At 39.2% G+C, this 14,720-nt stretch overlaps 1 protein-coding gene across 14 annotated transcripts in view; it reads left to right on the top strand.

Moving 5' to 3' along the window:
• The window catches only part of plekha7b (pleckstrin homology domain containing A7b), a 136,629-nt gene that overhangs the window by 28,800 nt on the left and 93,109 nt on the right, over positions 1–14,720 (top strand). Inside the window, exon 1 of one of the 14 annotated variants that reach the window (XM_088334361.1) lies at positions 7,567–7,666. The exons of the other annotated variants lie outside the window; for them this stretch is intronic. Coding sequence (XP_088190487.1) covers positions 7,626–7,666 — 41 coding nt within the window. The 5' untranslated portion in view covers positions 7,567–7,625. Of the gene's footprint in view, positions 1–7,566; positions 7,667–14,720 lie in introns of those variants that run through there. 14 annotated transcript variants of the gene reach the window in all.

The following is a 14,720-nucleotide window of genomic DNA, read 5'->3' on the forward strand; positions in this document are numbered from 1 at the left end:
TAAAAATGTGTTACCTGAATTAAATTGACTGATTTCCCAGCCTTACATTTTGTCATGTCTCAAAGGCACAGTATGGCTGGATATATACATTTTATGCTATTTTGTATGTTATTATCGAGTTGTTGTCATGGTCTCACAACACGGCAATTGTGAAACACTTGAGCAAATTTATTTTTGAATACAGTCATCCTAAGAACAATAATTTTTCCCTTTGAAATTCTCTCCTTCACATTCAAATTAACTGTTTTTTCTGGACAAAAGCTCCCGAGTTGCAGCAGCCCAAAAATGCACAATGAAGAAGAAAGAAACATACAGTATGTAAGCCGCAACAACAGTATAAGTCCCATTTTTGGTGGAGATTTGTTTGATAAAAACCAACACCCAAAACAGACGTTTCATCTTCAAAGTGAATTTAAATTAAAAATGAAATGTGGAACAAAAGGCTGGACAAGTGTATGGTATACGATCTTTATATGATTGGCATGCCTAGTAATGTCAGTAATGACGTGTTAAGTGTTATTCAGATAACTCTGGCATAAAGAATGTGCCAACCAAACTATCAGTTTCACTCCAAATAACTACATCCAATAAAATCAACCACTGCGTCACTTTCACTGTTTTAAACCTCGCCCCTCCTCTCCCCATTTCGGGATGTAGACGATAAGCCGCTTCCTTCTTCCACTTCTATGTCGCTTACGTCAGACTCATGGTCACCTCCACTTTCGCCAACTTCAGTCATTCCTTTTGCTGCCCGAATACAGTTTTCGGTCGCATATTTCTCTATTTGCAGCTTGTAATTTGAAGAATATAATTTCTTTCCGTTTTTTTTTTTTTAGCTCTTTTATTTGTTTTTACGTTTTTGTTTTTATTTAGATATCCCCACCACAACAGGGCGATGTATTATGAAAATAACATGTGTAATGATATACCTTTGATAAAAATTTAAAACTGATATAATGTGTTAATAATTTCACATTTAAGTGGCACCTGGAGTATAAGTCGCACTTACAGCCAAACGATGAAAAACAATGCGACTTATAAGCAGGAAAATAAGGTACTAGATCCCGCAAAATTGTGACTGTATATTTTTCTGTCACGACCCCTACATTAGTTTGTGGATGGGGGCAGAGAAAATGAAGCAGAGAGGGCGTCCTGTTTGGGGAAGCGTCGAGTTAAGCAGGCTTGGTTCCAAAGAGACAAGTGTGCGAAACAATGTGGCTACAGTGAGAGAATGCGAGGTGCTGAAGAGGAAGATTATGGCTTATGCCTAAAAGTGTTGTACCCGCGAGGTATAACTTTGCTCTTCAGGGGCCTCTTAAAATATACCTCTGCGAGGTTGACTGCTCTTAATAACACCATCACAGGCTCTCAAAGACGAAACAATCTAGAGGATGCGTGTAATTGTAGCTGCGCCTCACTGCGCTCACACGGGAGCCTTGGGAAGGAGGATGTTTTCAATGAATCGATGCCAGCGTGCACAGCGGAAGACGTCAGCAGCAGGGGTGGCGCGGTAAGCCCGCGTGCAGTCAGCATCTGAGGGGAGTGCAGCAAATCACAGACCCTTCGCTAACATGTTGGCCCAACCGGGACGGTCTGCTCAGGTCGGTTTCAAGAGGCGAACTGTTTCCAGGTGTGTATCTCACGTCCTCACGCGAAATTTATAGCAAGCCTTGCTAAAGTGCTTTGGATTGCACGCCGTTAAATGTTTGTGTGAAAGTAACGGAGAGGTGATGGATCTTCTGATTGTGTGGTTGGGAGGACAGCACGAGGTCCTCACTGCGGAGGCTCGTAAACACAGCTCATTGACCATTTGGCCATGTGAGACGAAGGATGGCTTTTCTTAAGGGATCAAGGGACGCTTTTTTAGATCCGAGTTATACTGTGGCTTTTCTGCAGGTCGTGTGCTATGGTCCTAAGTGCTTATGGGAAAACAAAATTGAATGTTTACGATCATCCCGAGAAGAGAACAACCCACAGACAGATAGACAATACAGTGATGTATTGTGTACACGCTTTCATTATCTGTGTGGGAAATCAACAGCCATTGACTAATTGTCACAAAGTCAAAATGATCAATCAGAGTTTCTCTGCTCGGAATCTATACTTTTGGATGGATGCATGAAACTAGAGCATGCCTGTAAAGTCGTTCCTTGAGATGAGTTAAGATGAGTTCTCCAAATTTCTGTTTTGACCTGTGAATGCAAACTTAAGGAGGTGGAGTGGGGTGACTCAAGTCATTTCACAACAAGTTTGGTAGAAGGAATGAGCAAATATTCTTAAATATTGATTTCTTGACTACTAAATGTCGCAGTATTGTGTAGTGCAACCGATACAAGTGCTACAAAGCACGAAGAGGAATACAAACTACGTAGACTCAAAGCGACTAAACTGCGACATTTTGCTACTAATTTTTTGTCCAGCCTTCCACAAGGTTTTTTCTTTTTTGGGGGGTAGCCTTTGCAACAAGATGGCGGACAATTATGTCAGCGCCCTGGTGAGCCTCATGTTGTGTAAAATAAAAGATTTCTTGACCTAAGAGTGTTTAGTTAAATGCAATTTTGAATGATAGTTCATGTATTCTTGCTTATTACATTAATCAATATTGTTATCTTTTAATAAACGCCTTTTTTACAACTAAGACATACTAGACAGACATACTAGACAAGACATACGCCCTTTAGAAATATGTGAACAGACTGCAATGCACAAAATCTGTTCATTAGAAGATAATTTTGCTAATTTTTAAAGGAACAGTGTGTAATATTTAGTGCTTACTAGAGGTACAAAAAAACTTTCATTCAGTAAAAAAATGAATACTAGGCAAAACTAGTTATTTTTTATTAAAAAAAATCATAGAGAACTTTGTATTCGTTTTACATAGTGAAATCCCTTCCTAGAAGTTGTCACCATGTCTGTCTGGAATCTTGCTGCTACGCTGTGCTCTGTGGCACAGGTCTTTGTTTGCATTAGACAACAGTTCCATCTACTGGTCAAATTTTAAACACTGATGATTTCCAATTTTTCCTAAAGCACTTGTTGCCGTGTGCAGCTGTACAGAAAAATATCCTAAAATGAGCCAAATTATAAATCAAGTCACCAAAACTTGTTTTCATGATTTTGCACGACTACATTATAGCACTACAAAAAAGTTAGATTACCTATTTTTCTGGACTATAAGTTGCTCCGAAGTATAAGTCGCACCAGCCCAAAAAATTGCATAATTAAGAAAGAAAAAACATATAAGTCGCACCGACATGTATGGGGGACATTTATTTGATAAAACCCAACACCAAAAACATCCATCCATCCATTATCTGCAATGCTTATCCTCAGTAGGGTCGCGCGGGTGCTGGAGCCCATCCCAGCTGTCTTTGGGCAGTGGGCAGGGGACACCCTGAACTGGTTGCCAGCCAATTGCAGGGCACACAGAGACACACAATTCACTCGCTCATTCACACGTAGGGACAATTTGGACCGGGCAATTAACCTGACATGCATGTTTTTGGAATGTGGGAGGAAACCGGAGTGCCCGAAGGAAACCCTCGCAAGCACGGGGAGAACATGCAAAGTCCACACAGGAAGGTTTGCTCTCACGACCTCTGAACTGTGCTGCACACGCGCTAACTACTGTGCTGCCCTGTTGCCCTAAAAACATACATGTCATCTTGAAAAGCAATTTAAAATAAATGAGAGTAACAGGCTGAATAAGTTCGTACAGTATCTGAAGTAATGTACATTTTAATATCAGTATTGACGTAACCTATTATTCAAACAACTCTAGCATAAAGAACATGCTTACCAAATTATCAGTTAAACACCAAGTCACTAAATCCCCCCAAAATTTCATCCAAACTTTTGTCTCTGCTTTTTGGCTGCATTTGTTACTATTTGCAGACTGCAATCTGCAGAACAGGATTTTCTTTTCGGTGTCATTTCGTTCAGTTGTTTTAGAAATTACCGGTGTGTGCCCAAAATATACGTCACTTGCGCAAACTTAACTTAAATGACTTTGTAGCTCATTTTGGTGGATATGTAATGGATGTGTAAAGCACAGAGCATTTGTTCCATGCACAGAAATCCATTTTGAGCAAGTTGAAAAGATTTACTTTGACGAAATGGGGCCGTATCTTGTGAACATTCTTGTACAGTTTGGTAAGAAAAGGGGAACAACACGGCACGGTTGAAATGATCAACATAGGCATAGAGCGCCCTCTTGCGGTTTTGTGTGAAAATAACATGCGAAGTTATATACCTCGGAAAAATGTGTTTAATAATTTCACAGATAAGTCATATGAGTCGCAACCCTGGCGAAATTATGGAACTCAAACTGCAACTTATAGTCCGGAAAATACAGTACTACTAAAGAATTGTATAGTATATGCATACTGACATGGAAATAAATTAGCAGCACAATGTGCATTGAAGGACAAGTTATGTCAGAAATTGATTGTTGTATTAGTTAGCAGAATTTGAAGTCCTTACTGAATATTTCTTGCAAAATAGATTTAAAGTTTTATTTTCTTCAACTAAAAACATTTTGGATGTTTCTTTTTGGGATAGCGGTAATAGAGTTTCCGTTCAAGATAAGGTGATATTAGTCTTTTTCACCTATGAACATGATTAATGAACCTAAATTAAATTCAAAATGTAAAACAAAAAAAATACATGTATTGTAAGCGTCACCAATAGTTATTGGTAGTTGATATGTTCACGGTGTTTATTCAATAAATTATCGTTTTAGTGCTGATACTCAAATGTGTGACTTACTTTTTACTTTGGGGCGGCAGTAGCTCAGGAGGTAGAGCGATCGTTTTAGGATTAAGGGATCAGTTCGAATCCCGGCTTGTCCGTGTTACATGCCGAAGTGTCCTTGGGTAAGACACTGAACCCCCAATACCCCCAATAAGCAGGTTAGCAGCCTCACATGGCTGCACAGATCATGGCCGCTATTGGGAAATGTGAAGCACAATGTAAAGCGCTTTGGGAGGTCATTGACTTGAAAAGCGCTATATAAATGCAGATCATTTCATTTTCATTTCACTTTTTTGTCAAATTAGATTTTTTTCCTATAAGTCTTCTGAGACATGTTACACTTCTTTGAGTTCTGCTTTAATGTGGAAAGTATCAGTCTGTAATGGATCAATGCACATTTATAATGGATTTCAATGTCAGCTGAGGTGTCTGTCCACATTTCTAAGCCATTTTGCTATTGTCCGAATAAATTGTCACCTGAGAGCAGTGGGTGATTTTTTTTTTGGTTAATACCGATACGTTTGGTGACCATTATGGTTTGATAGGATTTTAGCAGCACGGTTGTGTTATAACATTTTTTGGCATCTTGTGGCCAACAGTCGCGTTGCCTCATCTTGTTTGTTCACTGTCACTTTGATATAAAATCCAGAAATAGGGAGGGCATTTCCTGGGAGACACCTTGGAGATAAAGACATAATAGTGATATTGAGCAGAAGGTTGTGGTATTTAAAAAGTAGGCTGGCTTTCTCTGCTTTTTAAATTACAACCTTTTAAATTCCCTCGACTGGAACAAAAGCACATCGCCTTTTGTCAGGCAAGTTTCAGTATAGGCGACATTTCCGACCAAATCCCTCAGGACTGCTTTCGAGATTTTCCACCAGAAACCTACCACCCCTTATCTGACTTAAAGAGACTCTAACATCCTCCACTCTCAGGAGACAGAGATCTAAAAATAACCAATGAATTCAGTTATCCACTCTCAGCCATGTAAGCAGCACTCCCTTAATGTATTTAATTAGTTTGTTTCCAATGATCGTGCGGTAGCCTGCAGGGTTCACATGGTTGGTTGAAATCCTGGAAAATGTTTTAACTTTAAGGATGTGTTTTCAAGGATGGAAAATTGCTTGTAAATGTTTGAAATTGTTGCCATGTTTCTCAACAAGTCTGCTTAAAATAACAACAACACTGCTCTCTGGTGACCTTGCTTTTCTATTGCATAGAATTGTCCTATTAAACGTCATGCATGATTCACACCGGATTTCTTCTTTTAATGGTAGTGGACAAACTGGGAAATTGGCTTTGAAAGTCCTTAACAAGTGCTTGAATTTGGCCATTAAAAAGGTGTACGAACACTGAACCCGCTATCTTCTGCCAGTTAAGTAAAGCAACGATATAGCTCAACTTAATTCAAAAGGATTTTTTAATACACGTCATGTATGCACATTTTGGTGTCTTCGTTTTGTAGGGCACCTGTGAGTGACCCAAGATTTTTGTCCATGGCTTCAATTAATGTTTTGCTTTGATTTATTAGCGATGATTTTGGCACTTGTTTGAAGTCTCCAAGCGGCTCACTGCTTGAAAGTTTTATATCATTCTTAACATAAAGATGCAGATATACAATATAACAATACTAAATGATTCAAATGTACTGTGAAAAAGACCCCAAATTTTACTGCGTGAATAATTTTCTATGTCAGTCTTTTATTGTGCCACGTGGTAACTATGGAGACCATTTTGTTTGCTTGATTGTGTACATTATCTGAAGCGTCCAAATTTACGATGCCCCCTACCTGCATTTGTAGTCATTTCAATGGACCAATATTAATGTATTGTGTTCATCATCCTTATTTGAAACGTATTGCCAAGACAATTTGTCTTTGAACAGCTTTTGAAACAAAATTATTTTGCAATATTTGACTTGGTGTAAGTTAAAAAAAAATATTGAAATTGAGTTTCCTTGACGGGCGGCATTTTGGATGGGTGGTTGGCGCGCAGCCCTACGGTGCAGATGTTCAGGGTTCAAGTCCAGCTAACGCAGGTGTGCTTTGAAATATACTAATCAGCAAAATTACATGATGAAAATACATATTCACAGTGTATTTAGTTTTTATCAAAGTAATATTATTAAAAAACAAATTTGAGCATTTTTTCCCTCTCCTTTAACCCCTGCTAAACTCTATATGCATAGCATTAGCTGCAAATATTGTTTTTTTTGCATCTGTCCAAACATTTTTTGTCATTTAAATGAATAAAATGAAACCAAATAATTTAATTCAGTATTTATTAAGAAATTTCTGTTTCCTTTTTCCCTATAGATATGTTTCATAATATAAACATATATTAGTTTAAATTGAGGTGAATCATACTAAGATGTAGTTAGTATCAAGTTGAACTCTTGTTATTTAAATCGGAGTTTATTCAACATATGCAGCCCTCGTTAATAGGGGTTTATAGTGCCATTAAACTATTGATGACAATAAATGATAGATTTTATGAACAGTACTAGAGAACAGTTAATGGTTGGTGCTATATGTTTATTGGGTAGAATCATTCTTAATTGTGAAAAATGCTTCGCTAAGGGCTAATTGAGTTTAATTAGTCTGTTTTTAGAACTCAAAGAGGGTTCAGTTATGGTTCTAAATGAGAAACTATGAGGTTTCCCGGATATTTTAGTGTATGTGTCATGATTTGTTTCGGATATTGAGGGATTATGGAGATCAGAGATCAGAACAATAATCTTACTGGAACAATTTGTGTGAGCGAGTGTGCCAGTTGACCGGAGTCTGTATGTGGAATAAGCGCTTGTCTCATTTGGTCAAATCACACAAAGGCATGCTGCAGTCAAGTGTCTTGTGCAAGAGACAGAAATTGAGATGAAAAATCTTTCCATTAAAGTGTCACTGGGAACCTACAGGTAGGCTGCCTTGATTTTATTTCAGTACTTGATTAGCCCATTTTTCTTCCCTTAATGACGTTTTGATTCCTCGTTTGAACGCCATACATCACAATTATAAGTAGTATGACAGTCAACAGCCTTGTCATGAAACTTGCTGGAGCGTTTTTTTTTTCCAACTACATTGGGTGTCAAGCTTGATAGTTTTGGTGTGAAATCTGCTGACAGTGCAGCGGTTGCTTAATTCAAGGGTGAGTCGGTCAAATTCAAATTAAATACGGCTGGGTGCATTTCTCGATGATATGATGCTGCAAGATCCCTATTGGCCTCTGTTTGAATAGTGTTGAAATCCGTCATTAAGTATTATTAGTAGCACCTTAGTGTTTTATAAATCTCAAAAATATTCCTTACAAAACTATATTTTTGCGCAGTATTTTAACAATTAGCGTGCTAAAATTACAACCTTCCTTTTTCCGTTTCTTTTTATTGCATTGAGCTTATTGTGTTCAAGGACTCTTGTCGATTTCCTGCTAGAGCTTTTTAGCATCCCCTTCTGTCCTACATTCTGCCTCTGAAGCGATTAGCTGTTTTTGGCTTTGTATTGTTTAGCTTCAACGCATTCTTGGTAATAGCAAATTTTGCAATAGACAACACATAAAATAAATTATTAATTTGCAGAGCCAAACTTTGTCCTGTTAGCAGAATTATGTCCACATTTTCCTCCCCAACACATGTGTACTGCCTAATACATAAACCTGCTTTTTCCAATATTAGCTGAGAAACAGTAATTAATTCTGCACTTAGTAATTTCTTATGTGATCTGGGAACTACATTCAAAGAAAAATATTTTGGGCAATCTGCAATGTTATAACTGTATTGAAAACGTGACCTGACAAGATGGCAAATCAGATCAAATACTTGACAAGACATAAGATATTGTTGCTGTTGCCCTGTAAACTTTCAATGAGTTGATGTACGATTGCTTTATCCTCCATTTTCATTGACGTGCAACGAATGTGATTAAGATTCTGACTTCTAGTCGTGAACAGGGCAGCAAAATACTTTTGGTGCTTGGTGCAGCCTTTGCAACATAGAGCTGAACACATCTGTTACTGTTAATTAACCTGGGATTTCCTGAGGCCAATGGGCCTTTATGTTTATGGGTTCGGCGTGTGAGACGGTCGCCGATCTTTACGGTAAGCAACACACTTTCTGTGCTTGTATGTCTTACTACATAAAGCAAGCAGTACTTTGCTGGGAGAAAATGTGCGGGAGGAGTGACAAAGGATAAGAGACTGTTGATGGTATGTAAGCACTTACTGTACACTTAACATTAAAGTTACTTTAACTTTAAATAAACATTAACACTAGGATGTTTTACGGCATACTGTTTTTTTTCAATCTGCACTTGCCTCCTCCTTATGCCAAACCTCAGTCTCAGAGTCTTCTTTTTGAATTGTTTTAAACCCGCCATTGCTGGCATTGAAATCCATTCCGTTTGATGATTCCCCCTTTGTTAATGCTGCCTTAAGGGGCCGTTCACACAGCCGTTTGCGGCTGAATCACGGCTAAAATTTTGCGTTTTTTTTTTGCCCGTGGTTGCCCGCGATGGAAAATGCGCAAAATTGGCCAACCCGCTGTTCATCGGTGGTATGCCCGCAAAACAGACGCCGGCGACTGTTCCGCTTCCTCATCGCGTCATTTCCGCGTCATTTTCTTGTGTGGACCACGGGTATAAAAGCTCCTGAGCCGGTGTTGTGCCCAAATCCGACTCCTAAACAACAACAACCACACCCCCCCACCCCCTCGCGTGAACGCGCATTCTGCTGCGATCGCTTTTGTTGGAATCGTGCATTTACGTTGGTGACTTTTTCATCCGCGTTAACAAACGCATTTGTAGAATACGATCGCACTTTATTGTTTAAATAAACGCGTTATATAGACTAGGATCTCCCAATTGTTATAATTAGCTCGCTTTATTGTTTTAATAAGCGTTTTATATAGAATACGATCGCTTTTGTTGGAAGCGCAGCAGAATGCGCGTTCACGCGAGGGGGGGAGGATTTTAAATACGGTGTGCATTACCGTTCGATTACGTTCACAACAAAGACGGAATGGTTTAAGTTGTATTACATTCCCAACAAATGCAAGACGAAGTGGTTTTGGTTATATGTTCGCCATTACATTCCCTAAAAGTGATATAAAAGTGAGATAAAACGAGGTAAAAGTGGTTGTAGTAGCGAGGGGATGCAATTCTCGGCAGGGATGTATTTCTCGACATAACACCGGGCTGTAGAAATTATAACCGCTCAAGACACAGTCCCGTGAAGATCAAGATTTCAAGCTATGGCACCGAAGAAGCCAATATGTTATTATTGTAATAGTTTTTCATTTTTATTTTATTATCTTGTTATGAAATGAAAAGAAATGTCAAGAAATAAAAATGGATTAAGACGAGGTCACTACGCTGACGGGGATCCATGTTCACCCCCTTGACGTCTCGAGCACAACTTACGTGTGCTCGGCAAATCGCGCTGTATACAGGTATACGCGGAGAAAGGCGTTTGACCGTCACACGCGTAACACGCTAATTTCACGTAATAACACCGCGATACAGGCGCAGAACATGCTATTACCATGCTCCACCCACGATTACCCGCTGAAATTTCCCGTCCTACCCATGTGTAACCACGCCCTGGCCGCAGCCAGACCACGTCGTTCCGCGTCATATCCGCGTCATTACCTCGTGTGCCGCCCGCGGTTAACACGTGCTCAAAGTTTTGAGCAGCTCAAAACTTTTTCGCGCGGCCAACCGTGTGTGAATTTCCGACCGCGAGTAAAGCACTGCTGTATCTCGTCTATATGGCGGTCTCAAAGCGTCCAACAGCGCCCAACAGCGTCTGCTTCACGGCCAGAAATTTCTGGCCGTGGTTCAGCCTTGATACGTCCGTGAGAGGCTGTGTACCCGCGCTCTAAGGAATTGAGCAGCGTAAAACCTTTTTGCGCTGCTCCCCGCGCGCGAATTTCCGACCGCGTGTTAAGCACTGCTGTATCTCGTCTGTATGGCGATCTCAAAGCGTCCAATAGCGTCCGCCTCCCAGGCAGAAATTTCTGGCCGTGATTCAGCCGCAAATGGCTGTGTGACCGGCCCCTAAGTTGTAGGTCCTTGTAGGGAGACAATAGGTGACTTCTGCTCTCCATGACAGTATCTTCAGCTAGCTCCTTGACATGTATCCACAATCAAATCCTGCTGGTCATTCATAGTGTGCACAATTTTGAAACAACAGTCACGCCCCTGGTTGTTTTTTTTTTTTTTTTTTTTTTTTTTAGCTTTGATTACATCATTCTGTTTCAATAACATACAATTAGGAGATGTTGACCGATCGTACTCCTGAGCTGGGTCACTCACACAAACATCATGATTGTCTAATATTTTTTGCTTTATTTTAATTGTCATCATTCTTCCTTTTTTCTCGTATAACAATTTACCATCTCCCTTTCCGGAACTCAGGGTTAGGGTCATAAAAAGCCACACAAAGGAGCTGTCCATCCATCCATCCATCCATCCATGATCTGCACCGCTCATCCTCAGTAGGGCCAAAGGGGTGCTGGAGCACATCCTAGCCATCTTCGGGCAGTTGGCAGGGGAAACACTGAACTGGTTGCCAGCCAGTCGCAGGGCACACAGGGACAGACAATTCGCTCGCTCATTCACACCTAGGGACAATTTGGACCAGGCAATCAACCTAACATGCATGTTTTTGGATTGTGGGAGGAAACCGGAGTGCCCGGAGGAAACCCACGCAAGCACGGGGAGAGTATGCAAACTCCACACAGTAGGTTCGATCTCATGACCTCAGAACTGTGCCACACACGCGCTAACCACTGCGCTGCTATGCTGCACAAAGGAGATGTAATACGATAAAAACAAATTTATTGCATGATATAAATGTAAATGTATAACAAATAAATACGAATATATATATATATATATATATATATATATATATATATATATATATATATATATATATATATATATATGTGTATAAATATATATATATATATATATATATATATATATAATGTGTGTGTGTGTGTGTATATATATATATATATATATATATATATATACATATGTGTCCCGACGGATCACCACCTTATCGTGGTGGGGCACTTTGCGCGTCTCCATGACCCCTGGAGCTATGTCGGCGGGAGTCTCGTACTCCTGGTACGGTTACCCAAGCCGAACAGGTCGAAGGGTAGAGTCCAGACTAAGAGTGATCCCAAATGCTGGTGGCGGCACGCTTTGAGGCGGTTTCCTACAGACCTGGATCGCGTTAGCCGCCTGCAGTTGTAGAAAGATGCCGGTCGTCTAGGGTCTCCCTTGCCACTGGAACCATCTTCTTTACAATCAAGATAGTGGCGTTAGGGAAAGCGCACCCCTTACGCCACTTTAAAAACCATCATTGCGCAGGTATCCTCTTTTACCTGAGTCTCCGACCACAATCCAGGATCGGACTGTTCAAACATCAGCAGACTCACAAATAAAAGAAGATGGTCATCATCGAATCGATGGGCAACCCCAACAACAACAACATATATATATATATATATATATATATATATATATATGTATATATATATATATGTATATATGTATGTGTTTGTGTATATATATATATATATATATATATATGTGTGTGTTTTGTGTGTGTGTATATATATGTGTGTGTGTGTGTGTGTATATATGTATATATATTCATTTTATTATTATTTTTTAGACCCACGAAGCTCTGAACCCGCGAACGTGGAACCGGGAAGTAGCAAGGTCCCACTGTAATATATATATATATATATATATATATACAACATGTATTTATATATATGTATATGTATGTATTTATATGTATATGTATGTATATATATGTATACAAGGCACTCGAAGAAAAGTCACATTATTTAAAAAGATATTGTTATTCCTCCACCTCTGCTATTCTATCTCTTTTTTTGCACGTATGCACTCATGGCTGACAACAGGACAGATATATCCACTAGGCGACCTTTTACTGATAACCACAAACAATAAGTTGCATAAAATATGCAAAATTGCTAATATTTAAGGAAGTTTCGATACAATAAAGTAATCTTAATGAGATTCGGTCCCATTTTCTGCAAATTACTATGTGTTTTGCAACTGGATTTGCACTTTACTGCATTTTGTGCCTGATAACGGTTTAAAAACCTAACCGTGTATAGCCAACTGTGTGTGCAATTTTAATTAAAATGTATTTTATGAAAAAATAAATTGAGAATGGAATTTACTCTGAGAACATAAACATCGTAACACTCAAAATTACGAGTGCAAGCTAAGGGTCTGGCAACTTTACAATTGGTTATTAAGTGGGAGCAGTTCGGATTGCTTGTATTTTTAAGCGCCCAGCCGGGACTAAAATAAAATGATGTGTCAGATGGGGGGGTGTTCCTTGAATATTAATGAGGTTTTGGCCAGGACCTCTTTCAAACTGTGCCAAACCTTCTGACCAGCTTTTTCAAAGACATTGGCAGTCTTTAGCACATATTTTGGCATCCTTGCCTTGCAATACAAACTCGAGTGTTTCATACCTCCACTGGGGAGGCGTCATAATCATTTCATTTGTTATTGGTGTTTTCTTAGATTGCATATATTAACAGATGGATGACTGTCCTCTGAAAGGATCATAAATTGTTGCAGTCTATGCTTTGCAGAAGAGCTGCTTATGGTGATAATGATAACGAGTGAAAATGACAAGAGAGGCGGGGGCATTGTTTGATTTGTAGTACAATCAACCAGTAAAAATCTTTTAAACCCATGATATGAGGTTGCTGCGAAACTGCAGGTTGGCCCTCATGCGCAAATGGCGCTGCAGAATGCTTATCTGCTTAATGGCTCGTTGAGAGGTGGCATGCACAATTATTGGGCTTATTTCATTCAGCTTGCTTGACTGAAAGTTGCTGCAATATGCTTCTGGGTATTTCCCTTACCCTCCTACACTCTCACGCTGTGTGGGCAGAGACTGGTACTTTCCTAGCGTAGGTTTGTGTCCATGTACAGTACGGCAGTTCCCTGTTAAAAAATGTAAAAAATTTTGTTTGCTAATTATAAGTAGGCCAAGCATGTAAGCAGCTCAACTGCGGTAAAGAGCTGTTGTTGATATTTTCTTTGACACAATACTAGCTGTTCAAGCTGTAAAACTGTACTAGATGTACAAATGGAACAATAATGATTTGACAACTGATGTTAACTGTGCATAATAGTCAAAATAACACACCACCGTGAGGAGTTTATAGTCAAAATAACAAACAACCCAGGTATTCTATATAGCTTCTTTGCTAAATCCACTATTGACCTAACCTAGGAATAGCCAGACTAAAATTGTGCTACACTATGAGAAGTTTTCTACCACACAAATCCGAGACTCATTCATTGTGATTTTCTGGGGGGAAGCTCTGCGTTCTCTACAATACATGGAGCTATTTGGATGATAAGGCAACTCAAGAACCACTACCAAACTGACCAATAACGGAAACAGATTAATTAAATCTTTGTCCGTAAAAGTCACTCTTCTGTAAAACCAAAAAGAAAATGAAAACACATGTGCATGCCTCTATTTTTATACCCCAGTGTTCATTTTACCTCTGAAAAGTGATGGGTCCCGGGGACTCGCATGCTCAAGAATCTCTGGGTCCCAACGGAGATCTATGGGTCCCCAAAATTTAGTTTTATCGGGGTTGAAATTGTAAATTGGCGACAAATATATAAATAAATATATAAATCTATATATTCATTCAGTTTTAATGATCACAGTTAATTGGTAATACAAAGCAGTTTATCACTTTAGATTTTTCAGTTCACAAAAATATGGTACATTATACAAAACAATATTGCTGAAATATTAGTCTATATATTCATGCAGTTTTAATCACTTCAGATTTTTCAGTTCATATATTCTTCGTGGTTTGCTGTCCCGCCACAGTTGTAATGCCTTCTCAATGTCCAATTGCTGCAACGAAATTTCCATAGCTAATTTGTGGT

Source organism: Urocampus carinirostris, chromosome 4 (assembly GCF_059441175.1).
Source record: "Urocampus carinirostris isolate Australia breed hairy pipefish chromosome 4, RoL_Ucar_1.0, whole genome shotgun sequence".
Classification (NCBI taxonomy): domain Eukaryota; kingdom Metazoa; phylum Chordata; class Actinopteri; order Syngnathiformes; family Syngnathidae; genus Urocampus; species Urocampus carinirostris.